Here is a 14,898-nt window from a genome sequence, read left to right as displayed (position 1 = left end):
AGATTCTATGACAAAACATGAAACATGCAATTGGTAGCCCACAAACTGGTTTGTATCCTGTCTGTGGCATCAAGCAAGGACAACCTCAAATGTAGATATTATATATGTACTAATTTCTGAACCACAGGCTAGATATTCCTATTCAATTCCTCAGTGCTCAGATGGGCTGCTTCCATCAACTCCCTACGCAGATGCACCACCACCATTTCCTTTCTAACTTTGATTCTAGCTTAATGGATATATCTCAAATCTTCCACAATCTGTGGAGGAAAAGAAAGGCCAGTGGCCCATCTATTTTAATGTTTTTATTTCCTAACAATTTATGAACTGGAGATAAACAACTTATTGCTTATAAGCTCTCCTTATAAACATTTTAGGTGTTCAATGTTCCTCCCAACCTGAGATTCTGAAACAGATCTAATAATAAAATATGTTGTTGGTGTGCTATAAAACAAAAGGCCATCCTTTATCATCAAATAAGAAGAAATAGGCAATATACAAATGCAGGTAATAAATTATAATAAATATATTTCATTGCAGAAATGCCTTTGGTCTCCACAAAAAGAGCACTGTAAGAGTCTAATTTGCCTTCTGAAAACTTGTGTTATGTGACTGGGAATACCAATTATGACAGCTACTTTGCAAATGCAGCTACAGCATTCAAAATATGACTCTAGGTCCTCTACTCCCATAATCTTGTGTTATGAGTTAAACATTTTTTAAAATACAGAGAAATACAGAAGTCCCATTGCCTCACAGACATTGTTTCACATTAATTACAGTACGACTTTGTCACAATTAATAAGAAACTTTAGTATGCATGCAACTTAAGGTGCCTTTGTGATTGATTGATTGATTGATTGATTGATTGAATAAATAAAAGTTAATTATAAAATTGCTGTGTGATCTCTTTCAGTGGAGCCAATGTAGGCTATTTCCTATCTACCTATAAAAAAATAACTGAGGTGGTTTTACCTAAAATAAAGTCTCTCAAAATAGGAAAAATAAAGTTCTTAGCAGCACAGCCGGAAACAAAGATTTATTTAATTCATCTTTCCAATTGGAAGTACTGATATATCAATTTGTCAAAAAATTCTGCAACTTTTTAATCAGTGCAAAAAGAAAATTCACAGGAAGAGCATTTTAATCTGAAGACCTTCTTGGACAAAGAAAATGGCATATGCAACAGTCATAAAAATAAATTTTCTAGAAATTTCAGTTCATACTGGATATAAAGAAATAATTATTTATCATTTTTTTTGTGTATGTGTGTGTGTGTGTGCATATGTATGTATACACAAACACACATACATATTGTTCAAAATATAACGATGCCAAAGTAGCCACTGCATATGCAAACACTTTAATATACAAAGTGTTCATATATTAGAAAGTTGCCTTTCAATTATCCATTTCTAAAACATCGGTCCAACTACCAATCAAAACTTGATGAATAAAATTTACTACCATTGGCACAGGAGACTAACAAACATCCATTTTCTCTCAGGAGAACATATTCAACATCTGACAATTCCACTGAATTCAGTATTGAAACTCCATCTTTTATTCAGGGTGTGTTCCAAAAGGTTTTCCTGGCAAATATCTAACCACGGCAGAATAATGTAAGGAAATTTACTTCTTCAGGTAATTCCAATCTAGGGAATTTAGATATTTATTAGTGATCAAGTGATCAAACAGAATTGCGTTCAGTGGTTAGAATGCAGTATTGCAGGCTAATTCTGTCAACTGCCAGCAGTTCGATTCTCACCGGCTCAAGATTGAGTCAGTCTTTCATCCTTCTGAGGTCAGTAAAATAAGGACTCAGATTGTTGGGGGCAATATGCTGACTCTGTAAACTGCTTTAAGAGGGCTGTAAAGCACTGTGAAGTGGTATACAAGTCTAAGTGCTATCGCTACTATGTAATGTAAGCCCAAATATTGGCAGCAGCTAACCAACATTGACTGATTTCAAAATAATCCAGATCTGGTTAGGTAGAGACCACCAAAAAAAGGACAGGGAATACTAGATAGGGAAGTAGAAACAAAAACATTTCAGAAAAAGGAAGCGGAAAGAGCACTTTCATAGTTATGAAAGATAACCATATGTCCAGAAAATTACCAAAAGATGAGTTCGCCTAAAGATTTTATCTATGTCAGTATTTCTGAATCTTCATAACTTTAAGCATGCTGTCTGAGGAATTCTCGAAGTTAAAGTCCACACATCTTAACAGTTTCTAAGATGAGAAATATTTATCTATGTCACCAAATCCTGACTGCATTTTGTACAAGCAACTATCTCTGAACCCTTTTCAAGGAGAAACCAAGCTGGAGCACATGATAAGTCTATCTGAGAAGTCATCAGAGTATGATTACTGTGGGCAAGCTACCTTTCTTTAGAGTGTGTGTGTTTATGTGTGTGTAAACATTCCACACAATTATTATCATTAAGTTCTGGTCATGCACCTATATTCCCGGGGTGGGTTCTATTTTTTTTTACTACTGGTTCCGTGGGCGTGGCTTATTTTGTGGGCGTGGCTTGATGGTCATGTGATATTTAGGATTTAGCAGAGGTACTGGTCTACCAGGCTGTATCGATCTACCCATTTATTTTTGCAGGCACTGATCTACTCATGTATTTTTGCAGGCACTGATCTACTCATGTATTTTTGCAGGCACTGATTTACCCATGTATTTTTGCAGGCACTGACCTAATCATGTATTTTTGCAGGCACTGACCTACTCATGTATTTTTGCAGGCATCGGTCTACTCATGCATTTTTGCAGGCACCGGTCTACTCATTTGTTTTCTTTTAACAATGATCAGCTGTAGGGCGGCCCTTTGAAGCCCCGCGGCAAGAATTTAAACAGTTTTTTTCCCTCTAGCCATCAGCTGGGACTCAGGAGGCAGCAATAGATTGGGGGTGGGGCCAAATAAAAGGTAAGAATAACGTAGGGGGTAGGGGTGGGGCCCAGAACCAGTTTGGTGATGTCATATCGTCACCACTACCGGCTCGGGCGGAACCCACCACTGAACCTATATTGTTCTGTTTCATTATATACCATTGCAAATGGAAAGCAAAAAAAGTTTCTCTATGTCTGTGTGTGCGCAGGCATGCACATGTTGTCAGGCCCTAGTTTTGTCAAGTACCTTTAAAGTGCCAAGAAACCAGTAAGAAGCATCAAAGTTGCACATCTCCTGTGACTCTGTTAAATTAAGTTATTAATGAGGGCAAACATAGCCCTTTCAATGCAATTTAAGAAAAAAAAACCTGAAATTAAATATCCTAAATAAATATTACAAAGGCAATTTTTAACAAATTGGCTTGACATTTTCATATTTTAGCTTGAAATCTGGAGAAAGGACGTGGCTTTAAAGAGAAAAATTCAACTCCATTTCCCTTTTTGTATTTCCCCATCAGCTTCCATAGCTTGTTGTTTCCAAAAAGGACAAAGTCCGAGGTAGGAAAAAAGGAAAACTTTTGGGAGAAAAAATAAGGATGTGAAGGATCCCAAATTTTTGCAGTGCTTTCAAACTAATTGCAATTCTAAAACTAATTTCTAAATGTTTTATGGTTATTCTTTACATTGTTTGCATTGGGGAAATTTTGTTTCATTTGAAAAACAAAAGCAAGAACAAAAGAAAAAGCCTGGAACAATAGCAGATGTTGTATAATCTTAGCACGACACTATTTACCAGATGCTCTATTATAGCACTTTCAGAAACCAAATAGGATTTTTATCCAATTTTTATTCTAATAACATACAGCAAAAAACATTTTTATTATGGGAAATGGAGCAATGTAAACAAGGAAATATTTTTAGTAGATTAAATGCATTGACCAAAGATTAATAAGATTCTTAGGAACAAATACCGTAGTATTTCATTTGATGTAAGTTTTCTATTATTTATTGGTGCCTCTTAGATTTCTTGCTATGTCTTTTGTGCTCTGGACTGTTCCATATTATTCTCTTGATTAATCATGCAACATGGCAACATTTCTAGTACTACTCTAAAATTAATTAACATTTCCTTTATTGTAATACACTACAATAGTTATAAAATATGCCATATATTTGCAGGTCAAAAGTGAACAATAAATACTCCTAGATAAGAGGGTGAAAAGATGAACCTTTCTAATATAACCCAAAACGTCTACTCCAAGATTAAAAGTATGATGAGCAATCTCAATAGCACTATTCCAATTTTCTATAAAGTTAGTTACTTATTTCTTGGATCTCAGACTGTATTTGAAATTAAAGTGGGCAGGGGCCTTGAGTTTGCATGCTTGCTCATTTATTTTATTTACAAGTAATGATAATGACAGAGGCTGAACTGGGAAAGTCACTAATAGTCACTAATAATTATAACCGTGAACAATCCCCTTTAATTAAACAAATATAAATTCTTTCCTATTCAACTGTTAACTAAGTGAATGGAACAACAAGCTCAGCCCAGATTCAGTCTCGTAAAGCCTTCAAAATGCACCTTGTCTCAACTCTCCGGAATTGCTTAAACAAAAAACAGAGAAGACACTAACATGTACATAGCTATTATAACACTCTGCTTCTTCAAAATAATCCTATAGAAATAGTCAATCCCAGCTTGCCTTCCAATCTTTAAGATCCTGCATACCAGATTAAATCTGAAAATCAAAACTACATACCAGGTTTACATTCTTTTATCTACAAGAGCTTCTCTACATATTGCAGATTTCAAATAATTAAATTCTTGCTTACCAAAGGCACATGAACGTAAAACATAAACCAAGTTTTTAAATTAATAAATCTAACTCACTTTATTTTCTCCACTGCACCCACTGTTGTTATCATTATCTTCACCCTCACCCTCCTCCTCCTCCTCCTCCTCCTCTTCTTCCTCTTCTGGTAGTGGTACAGAACCATCATAACCATAAAGGCTAAGAAGCTCATGAATTGGCATATCACCTTCCTAAAAAGAATTAAAACAGGACATGAGAATTTAACCAATTATAAACCATTATGGGATGACTAATCAACAGTGGCAACAATTGCTCCTTGGTGAGCATATGCTGAACTTTATGTGTCTATAGTGACAGACTTCAAGTGTATATGTACTTGTTAATAGCAGAAGGCAGGGTGAGATACTGATGCAGTCTGATAGGATAGCCACACAACAATCAGGGATAGTAAAAGCAGGATGGAGCAATTTCTACTCTGTGTGAACAGGAAACAGTAAGACACACACAGGCACAAGTGCGCGCGCACATACACACACTACTCAATTTGATAATAGTAGCAAGGAAGAAAAAGCTACAAGCGATTTGTTTATGTTATATTGATTTTGAACAAATTAATGCTAGGCATGGCAACAGATGTCGAATTATCACAAATGAAAATGTCTTTTGAATGGAGTAACAAATGTGTACATATAAATTTACATCTACAGTTATAAGTGTTTTGCAGAAAGCTAGGTTTATCTCTTTTTTTACACATTAATTACATGGCTGATTAGTGCCATATAATTAGTGCCAAAATTGTTCTATAGTGTCAGAAATGTACTATAAGAATGTATTCATTCTAATAGGTAATTTTTCATCCTGAAAAATATTTATGTAGGCCAGCAATTGTTAATGAGTTGTACACATAATACATGTGTACATAAATATACTATGTATATAGATTATATATAAATATTTGCATGGGTATTATATACAACACACATATGCACACATACACGACTGTAGAGATAAAAAAATAAAATATTAAAGAAAGAGCAACTGGAATAAAGCAAATAAATAAAACAAAAAGAAAAGTCAGTTTGGTGTAACAATTAAGGCATCAAGCAAGAAACCAGGAGATTGTGAGTTCTAGTCCCGCCTTAGGCATGAAAACCGGCTGGGTGACTTTGGGCCGGTCATTGTCTCTCAACCCAACCCAACCCACTTCCCAGGATTGCTGTTGTGGAGAAAACAGAAGGAGGAAGGGATAATATGTATATTCACAATCTTGAGTTAGCTATAAAGTAATAAAAATTGAATAAATGAAATAAAGAGAATTCAAAACATAACTGCATTTTCCAAGTCTCGTGAATTCCAAGTCTCTGAAATTCTAACTCAAAGATTTTTAAAAACACCTTTTAGATGATGATTTCACCAACTAGTAATCTGTTATCTGTACTCTGTAAAATAATATGCAAGCTAAATATTGAAGAGCCTGTAGTACAGTGGACTGAAGCACTGTTATTAACATCTGCTGCTTGCAATTACTGCAAGTTCGAATCTCACCAGGCTCAAGGTTGACTCAGCCTTCCATCCTTTCAAAGGTAGGTGAAATGAGAACCCAGATTGTGGGGGCAATAAGATGACTTTGTATAAATATACAAAAGTATGAAGGCTATTGCTTAAAGCATTGTAAGCCGCCCTGAGTCTCCGGAGAAGGGCGGCATATAAATTAAAGATGTGTGTGTGTGTGTGTGTGTGTGTGTGTGTGTGTGTGTGATCCAATCATACAAAAATTTGATGTAATTGGCCGTAATACATCTCCCTGAGCAATTTTCAATATTGATCAAACAATCCATAGAACTGAATACGTGCAATATTTTTAATATGTACTAGCACTTTATCTGCACTAGGCTTTCACTGAAAGTCAATATTCTGACCTTCACTGATATTTTATAAGCAACTAACATCTGATTGGAGTGGAGACTCAATGTTCCATTAAGAAGTTGCACCAGTTTGATGGGACACACATTTTCATGTGACACTTGTTACATAAATGATTAGGAACACTGACATGGAATTTGCAATGTTCTCATAATTTCACAATCACTCCTATTCTCCAGGCATGTTCATTCACTATTTCTTTGATTTCAAGAAGACAAAGTAATTATCTCAGAAATCATTGACCTGAAAACAACCTAAATATTTTTCACTTCAGTGTAATATAACTAAAATATTGTATATTTTCAAAAATGTGCATGTACCAAGAATTCATAACCATCAATGTAATTCTAATCCCATATCTGCTGATATAATTAGTCAATAATAAAACTACTTTCATCCTTACATAAAGAACAAGTCTAAAATAAGCTGTACTGTTTTCAGAGAGAACCTTTTTCCATGTAGGTTGGCTTTTTAAAAAACTTAGCCAGCAGATAGTATGTACATTAGTAACAGTAAGGTAAGCACTGTCAATTTCTTTTTGATGTCATATTCCACTTACTAAAGAACATTTGTGCTTGCTTAAACAGAGAAATTTTTAAATGCAGCTTGATTTTTATAATCCACAATAGGTAAATAATTGTTTACTTGCTTTTTCATCCTAACAGTCCCGGGAACTGCTTAGGATATAATTTAATCATAAGCATGCCAGTGTTTACTGTTTTATGATTGCCTTTTTTTTTCTTTTTACTTTCAGATTTATTTTATAAAGTAATCTGAAGATTTTGCATTTTGGTCTAAAAGTTTATCTTCCTAAAATTGAAATTTTTGTTTCCAACTGTGGTTCTAGAAAATAAATACACCTAAAACACCTTTATCAATAGCTTAGGTGGAAATACTTTATACTGAATAAAGCCTGTATAAACTTTATGCAGTATTTGAAAGAGATGACTAAAGTTTCCATAATGTTTAATATCTATGAAAAACTGTAAGAGTTAGGAGTATGGAAAACATGCTACAATGGCTGTATAATATTTTATATGTCCTACTGGGATATAAAATTTTTGTTTCCATTATTTTTCAAACACCGTTTTAAGTGTGCCATTTAAAATAACTGCAGGGATATTTCAGATATGTAATACTTACATGATTCTATTTTTACTTGGATAATATTCATCTCGGGAACATTAATATAATAGTGCACAAGGACAGTCATGATACAACCCATTACTAAATATAAACAGATTATACCATAAGTGGGGCAATGTGCAAAAAATGTAATATATAGGGTAAGAATTCTGAAGTCACTATTTCACTGAAATTTTGAAAAATGTCTATGTGCTTTCAGGCATTAGTGAGAAGAATACATATAATATTTGCAGTTTTTTAAAAAAATATTTACCCTTGTAAGATCTTCTATTTCAGAACTGAAATTTGTTTCACCTTCCATCATTTCTTCCTCTTCTAGTGTTCGTTCATCATCAAAATCATGTACCAGCATGTCTGCTGTTGGGTCAAATTCATGGTCATCTGATGTTGCAGACCCACCTAGAATTTAATTAATAACCACAAAATTGATCATCTCATATATTTAAGTATTAGTATTACTACATGACAGCAAAAATCAAGAATAGTTTAACAATTAAGGCAAGATAATATAGTATTTGAGGAAATCATAGAACAATGATAGTAATTCTGCAGGATCCAATCTGGGTCGGTCACTGGGATCAGAACTTTTGTCTTCCAAGCTTTCGGACTTGTGCTAGAGCCCATCTTCAGGGAACTTCATTCTAGAAAAAAGTTCCCTGAAGATGAGTTCCAGCACAAGTCTAAAGGTTCAGAAGACAAACCTCTGGTCCCGGTGACTGATCCAGATTGGATCCTGCAACATTATCCTGGGACATATATATTTGCCTTCATTCATATAGTAATTCTACTCAGGCTTTTCTCCGCTATAGTACCATGCACTCCACCTTGATCTAGCAGGAAACTATATGGACAACTGGACATGAAATTTGCTTTCTCCCTTGTCAATCACTATCTTGTCTTTATTGCTTCTATTCACTGCAAGTTGATTCACTGCAAGGATTTAACCTCCCTTCAAGGTAACAGGTTGTGAAACTAATGGATTTTACACATTGTGAGGCTGTTCCTGGACAGTGCCAGAACAACATAGCTAAAGATCACTTATGTCTCACTTTGGCTAAGGATGAGATGAAAGAAATATCATGGGGATATTCACAGAAGACATGTTGCAAGTGTAGTTTTGTGGTGGACAATCTCAGAAGCACGTTTTAGATGAGGATAATATTTTAATTTTACCCACATATACATGGATTCAAAATTCTGTGTAAATCCTAAGGACTTTTATTTTCTATAGAAAAATAATATATAGGAGAGACAAAACTAATTAACGGGCAAAACTAATTATAAACATTCTAGTGCCCATGCTCATAAAATGTTACTTTCTCTTAGAACAATGTACATTCAAATTTCCAGATTGGGAGGATAATAAAGACATTGTGTACAAACAGATTTCAAATCTTTATAATCTTGGGAGGTTATTTATAATATTTAGTTATGCTTTGTACTAGCCAAAGTTCTAGCTGCAGTTGAAAAGTCCTTTATGTAAGAAGAAATACTTTCATTTTTATTTGCAGCATAAGAATAATTCCAATTTTCACTGTTCCACTAAAAACAATCTATCTATCTATCTATCTATCTATCTATCTATCTATCTATCTATCTATCTATCTGAATGAAATTATTTGAAAAGTTCCCCTCAATCTGAAGTGAAGATAAACAATGACCTGCAACATAAAAAGAGGCAACATTCTATTTATATTATAAAATATAATTTAATAAATTATAATTAATAAAACGTAAATTAAAACATAGGAGTTTTAAAGTCAAAGTTGTTGCACAGGAAGCCCTGCTTAATCATTAATGGTTTTTAATTACTTGAATTACAACAGTTAGATATTCCAAGTTAGGGATGTACAAACTGATCCATGCAAAGAACAAAGAATTTGGACAATCTATGGAGAGAAATATATGAGCATTTTACAGTTTGCTCTATCTGGAATCTGGGACAATCTGCTTCAAATGCTTTAGATGGAAATATGTATACATATATGTTTGTGTCTGCCATTCCTTATATGTTTGTCTGATTGAATGCCCTATTTTCTTTTGCTATTGGAATGTTTATCATCTTGATCTTTTGAATTCTCCAGTCAGAATGAGTACCATAGGAGGAATATGTAGTCCTATAAAGAACATGTAGCACATTGTGGATCTATCTGCTATTGGAGAAGACAACCTAGATAGCAAGATATATTGAGAGATCACTATAATCCACACTCATTCAGTGCAGAATTGTTGCTTCTGCTGGTGATAATACTGGTAAAGTACCTGGCTGACTGCCTCCTCAGCTCTAGTCCTATTTTAATTTTTTAAAGTTTCAATTTAATTCAGTATAGTGTGATGATTTGTTAGCTCAAAAGAGATTCTCGTATCCATTGCCTTATTTTTTAAAAAATAGCTCCCTTTTTAGTCTAAAACATTTATCCACCCCTCCAAACGCCCACCCCACCCCACAAATGGCCAGCTTGTTTATGGGGAAGGAATATCTTTGACTGCTTGGGTGAATGATTTTTAATTTTCATGTTTTATTTATTTTATTCATATAACATATAAAAAATTCAATCTCCATCAAACAGTGTGTTGTCTGGGTTTTTAGGCAATCATAATCAAAATGTTTCCAATAATAATATTAGTACTATAATAACAATAATATTTAACTTATCTATTTTAACAAATATCTGTTTTAGCATTTATCCTTTTTATAGCCCCACATTTCTAACTTCTGTTTCTATTGTCTAACCATTGGTAAAATAGGTCCCATATCTTTGAATTTAGTAACAATTTATTTTCTTTATCAGTTTTTCATCCATTCGAGTTAATATCTGGTCCAGTTCTGTTAATTCTTTATTAAAACCATACATTTTAGCATTTTTCTCACATAGAGATTGTATCTGCATTTGTGGCCACCATGCAATGTCCATCCCTTGACTACTAAGTTCCTGCTTGGTTTTTAATTCCCTTTTTTCATTCAAAATATCTATATATCTTACAATTTTTCCATATTAATAACATTAGGATGAATCAATGCTTTCATTGTGGAAAACCAGACTGGTATTTTCAAGTAATGTTGTTATTTTATTTTTATTTTTTTATTATTATTTATTTAAATTTATATACCGCCCTTCTCCCGAAGGACTCAGGGCGGTGAACAGCCAAAGGTAAACACACCGAATACAAAAATTTAAGAACAGTTTAAAAAACATATTAAACAATTTTGGCCCAACAATTAAAATACGCCTTTTGAAATTAAAATTAAAATTAAGCAATTGGAGAAGTTAGTTGTTCTTTAATTTTAACCTATACTGATAGCAATGCATTTCTAATATGTCTTTGAAAGTAGCTATGTATCTTATTCTTCCCATACCATAAAAAAGCGTGCCAACCTAATTGAAGATTGTGTCCTTCTAAAGTTAATAGTTTTTTGTACCTCAAGTTAATCCATTCTTTCACCCAGGTAAGTACCGAGGACCGATGATACAATTCCCAATCTGGCAACCCAAAGCCCCTTCTTTTTTGGAGTCTTGCAACATTTTCAAACCTATTCTTGCTTTTTTCCCTAATCAAATATATCTTAATACTATTTTATTTAGTTCTTCAAAATATTTTCCCCCAATTTTATTGGAATTGTTTGGAATAAATAAAGTAATCTTGGAAAAATGTTCATTTTTATAGTAGCTATTCTTCCTCTTAATGACAATTGCAGATCTTTCCATTTCTCCAAATCTAGTTTAATTTGTTGCATCAGTTTCATATAATTATCCTCTTCGATCGTTGCACATTTTGCTGTTAGTTGTATTCCTAAGTACTTCACTTTTTTGACTATCTGTGTATCAATTCTTTCCATCAACATTTTTTTGTGTATCTATGAGGTTTTGAATTAATTTTTTTGTCTTATCTTTGTTTTCAATCCTGCAACTTTCCCGTATTCTTCTATCTTTCTAATTAACTTTGGTCCAGTTTCTAGTGGTCTTCTAGTATAAAGACCAAGTCATCTGCAAATACCTGTAGCTTGTATTTCTCTTTTTTATTTCCATTCCTTTTATTTTTTCATCTTGTCTAATATTTCTGGCTAACACTTCCAAAGTCAGTATAAATAGCAAAGGGGATAGTGGACATCCCTGTCTACTGCCTTTTTTTATATCAAAGTTCTCTGTCAAATCCCCATTTACCATCACATTAGCTGATTGTTTGTGGTATATTGCTTTAATCATATTAATAAATCTCTCCGAAAGTCCACGTATTTTAATTGTAATAACATAAATTGCCAATTAACATTGTCAAAAGCTTTCTGTGCATCTAAGAAAATTAACATCATTTGTTTTCCAGGATGTGTTTCATAATACTCCAATGTGTTTAAAATCATTCTCATATTAACAAAGCCCCCCTCATTTGTGACCTAATTCAGGAGGGGAAAGCAGACCTGGCAGGTATTACAGAGACCTGGTTGGGCAATGAAGGGGGGGTCCCCCTCGTAGAAATGTGCCCACCAGGTTTCCGCGCATTCCATCAGCCAAGGACTCGGGGCAGGGGTGGAGGTGTGACAGTCATTATAAAGGAAGGTCTTGACCCTAGGGAAGTCACTGTCCCTCAGACAACCGGATGTGAGTCCCTTCTCATGAAGTGGGATTATGGATTACAGATGGGCCTATTGATTACGTACCTGGCTCCCTGCCACGTATCAGCAGCTCTGCCTGAGCTCCTCAACGTAATAGCCAAGGTGGCAGTTGAGACTCCTAAGCTACTGGTTATGGGAGATTTCAACCTGCCATCCATTGGTGAAATGTCTGAAGGGGCTCGGGAGTTTATGGCTTCCATGACGGCCATGGACCTGACCCAATTAGTTCATGGCCCTACTCACACGGGGGGACACACTCTGGATTTGATCTTTATCTCTGACCAGTGGCTGAATGGTCTAGATATAGGGGATATAGTCATCGAACCCTTGTCATGGTCAGACCATTCTCTCCTTAAGCTTGACCTTCTGACCACTACAACCCACCGCAGGGAGGCGGAATCAATTAAATGGTTCCGCCCCAGGCGCCTGATGGATCCTGATAGGTTCCGTTTGGAGCTTGGGCCATTTCCTGAGACCTTGGCTCATGACTCAAGACCTAGTAGCGTCCTTGGATAGGATGGCCGCTAGTGCTTTAGACCGGGTCGTGCCTTTGCGGCCTCTGACCCGGCGTCGAACCTACCCACCTCCTTGGTTCTCTGATGAGCTGAGGGGGATGAAATGCTGGAAAAGATGCCTAGAGAGCAGTTGGAGGACCAGCCGTTCTGAATCCAACCAAACACTAGTGAGATCTTATATTAAGACCTACTTAGTGGCGATAAAAGCGGCAAAATATAACTATTTTTCCGCTCTTATTGCATCAGCAGATAATCGCCCAGCCGCCTTGTTTAGGGTTACCCGCTTTCTACTCCAGCTGAGAGCCCGGGAAGACCCTCTGCAAGGACGAGCTGAGGATTTTGCACAATAGCTGCACGATAAAATCGCTCAGATTCGGGAAGGCTTAGACTCTAACTGGGTTAATTCGGATGAAATGACGAGGGCAGATCTTGAGGACATTATCTGGGATGAGTTTGATACTGTGACTCCTGAGGACATGGACAGGTTACTGGGGAAGCTGAATGCGACCACATGTTTATTGGACCCGTGCCCTTCCTGGCTAGTGCTGGCTACCCGGGAGGTTACATGTAACGCTTCTCTGAGCGAGGGATTCTTACCTCCCGCCTTGAAAGAGGTGGTGGTGAGACCCCTCCTTAAGAAGCCCTCTCTGCATCCGGCTGTTTTAGCAAACTACCGTCCAGTCTCCAATCTTCGCTTTTTAGCGAAGGTTGTCGAAAGTGTGGTGGCACAACAGCTCCCACAGTACCTGGATGAAGCTGTCTATCTAGACTTGTTCCAGTCCGGCTTCAGGCCTGGATACAGCACAGAAACAGCATTGGTCGCGTTGGTTAATGATCTCTGGAGGGCTTGGGATAGGGGATGTTCCTCTATCCTGGTCCTATTAGATCTCTCAGCGGCTTTTGATACCATTGATCATGGTATTATGCTGCACCGGTTGGAGGGGCTGGGAGTGGGAGGCACTGTATTACGGTGGTTCCCGTCTTACCTCTCTGACAGGTCGCAGTCAGTGTTGACAGGTGGACAGAGATCGACCTCGAGGCCCCTTACTTGCGGGGTGCCACAGGGGTCGGTCCTCTCGCCTCTCCTGTTCAACATTTATGTGAAGCCGTTGGGGGAGATCATCCGTGATTTTGGGGTGCGATGTCATTTGTACGCTGATGACACTCAGATGTACATCTCCACCACAAACCACCCCAATGATGCCCTTGAAGTGATGTCCCGGTCCCTTGAGGCCGTACGGGTCTGGATGGGGAGAAACAGGCTTCGACTCAACCCTTCCAAGACTGAGTGGCTGTGGCTGCTGGCGTCCCGGTACAGCCAGTTAGTCCCATCACTAACTATTGGGGATGAGTCATTGACCCCTGCAGAGAAAGCTCGCAATTTAGGCATCCTCCTGGATGCACGACTGTCTTTAGAAGATCATATAACAGCCGTGGCCAGAGGAGCTTTCTATCAGGTTCGCCTGATTCGCCAATTGTGTCACTTTCTAGACCGGGACTCATTACGCACAGTCACTCAAGCCCTTGTCATTTCCCGACTTGACTACTGCAATGCTCTCTACATGGGGCTCCCCTTGAAGTGCATCTGGAAGCTCCAACTGGTCCAGAATGCGGCCGCACGAGTAATTATGGGAGCAACATGGTGCTCACATGTAACACCTCTTCTACGCGAGCTGCACTGGCTTCCGGTGGCCTTCCGAGTGCGCTTCAAGGTGTTGGTTCTTACCTTTAAAGTGCTCCATGGCTTAGTACCTGAGTACTTACGAGACCACCTGCTGCAACCGATAACCTCCCACCAACCAATACGCTCTCACAGAGTAGGCCTACTCATAGTACCAGCATTAAAACAATGTCGTCTAGTAGTTCCAAGGGAGAGAGCCTTCTCTGTGGGGGCATCTACTCTTTGGAACAAAATACCCCCTGGAATACAAATAATCCCAGATCTTCGCACTTTCCGATGTGCCCTGAAGACCTTTCTGTTTCAACA

At 36.9% G+C, this 14,898-nt stretch overlaps 1 protein-coding gene across 3 annotated transcripts in view; it reads right to left on the bottom strand.

Annotated features, from left to right (window-relative positions):
- Positions 1-14,898, bottom strand: part of MIER1 (MIER1 transcriptional regulator) — an 81,241-nt gene that overhangs the window by 30,865 nt on the left and 35,478 nt on the right. For 2 of the 3 annotated variants that reach the window (XM_034433251.2, XM_087891093.1), the window contains exons 3-4: positions 8,041-8,186; positions 4,796-4,948 (exon numbers count right to left, since the gene is read on the bottom strand). In XM_034433251.2, coding sequence (XP_034289142.2) covers positions 4,796-4,948; positions 8,041-8,186 — 299 coding nt within the window. The remainder of the gene's footprint in view (positions 1-4,795; positions 4,949-8,040; positions 8,187-14,898) is intronic. The other variant, XM_034433252.2, reaches the window with a different exon arrangement.

This window comes from Pantherophis guttatus, chromosome 3 (genome assembly GCF_059756535.1).
Source record: "Pantherophis guttatus breed Tessera chromosome 3, ASM5975653v1, whole genome shotgun sequence".
Taxonomy (NCBI): Eukaryota; Metazoa; Chordata; class Lepidosauria; order Squamata; family Colubridae; genus Pantherophis; species Pantherophis guttatus.
This window is presented reverse-complemented; position numbering and strand designations above follow the sequence as displayed.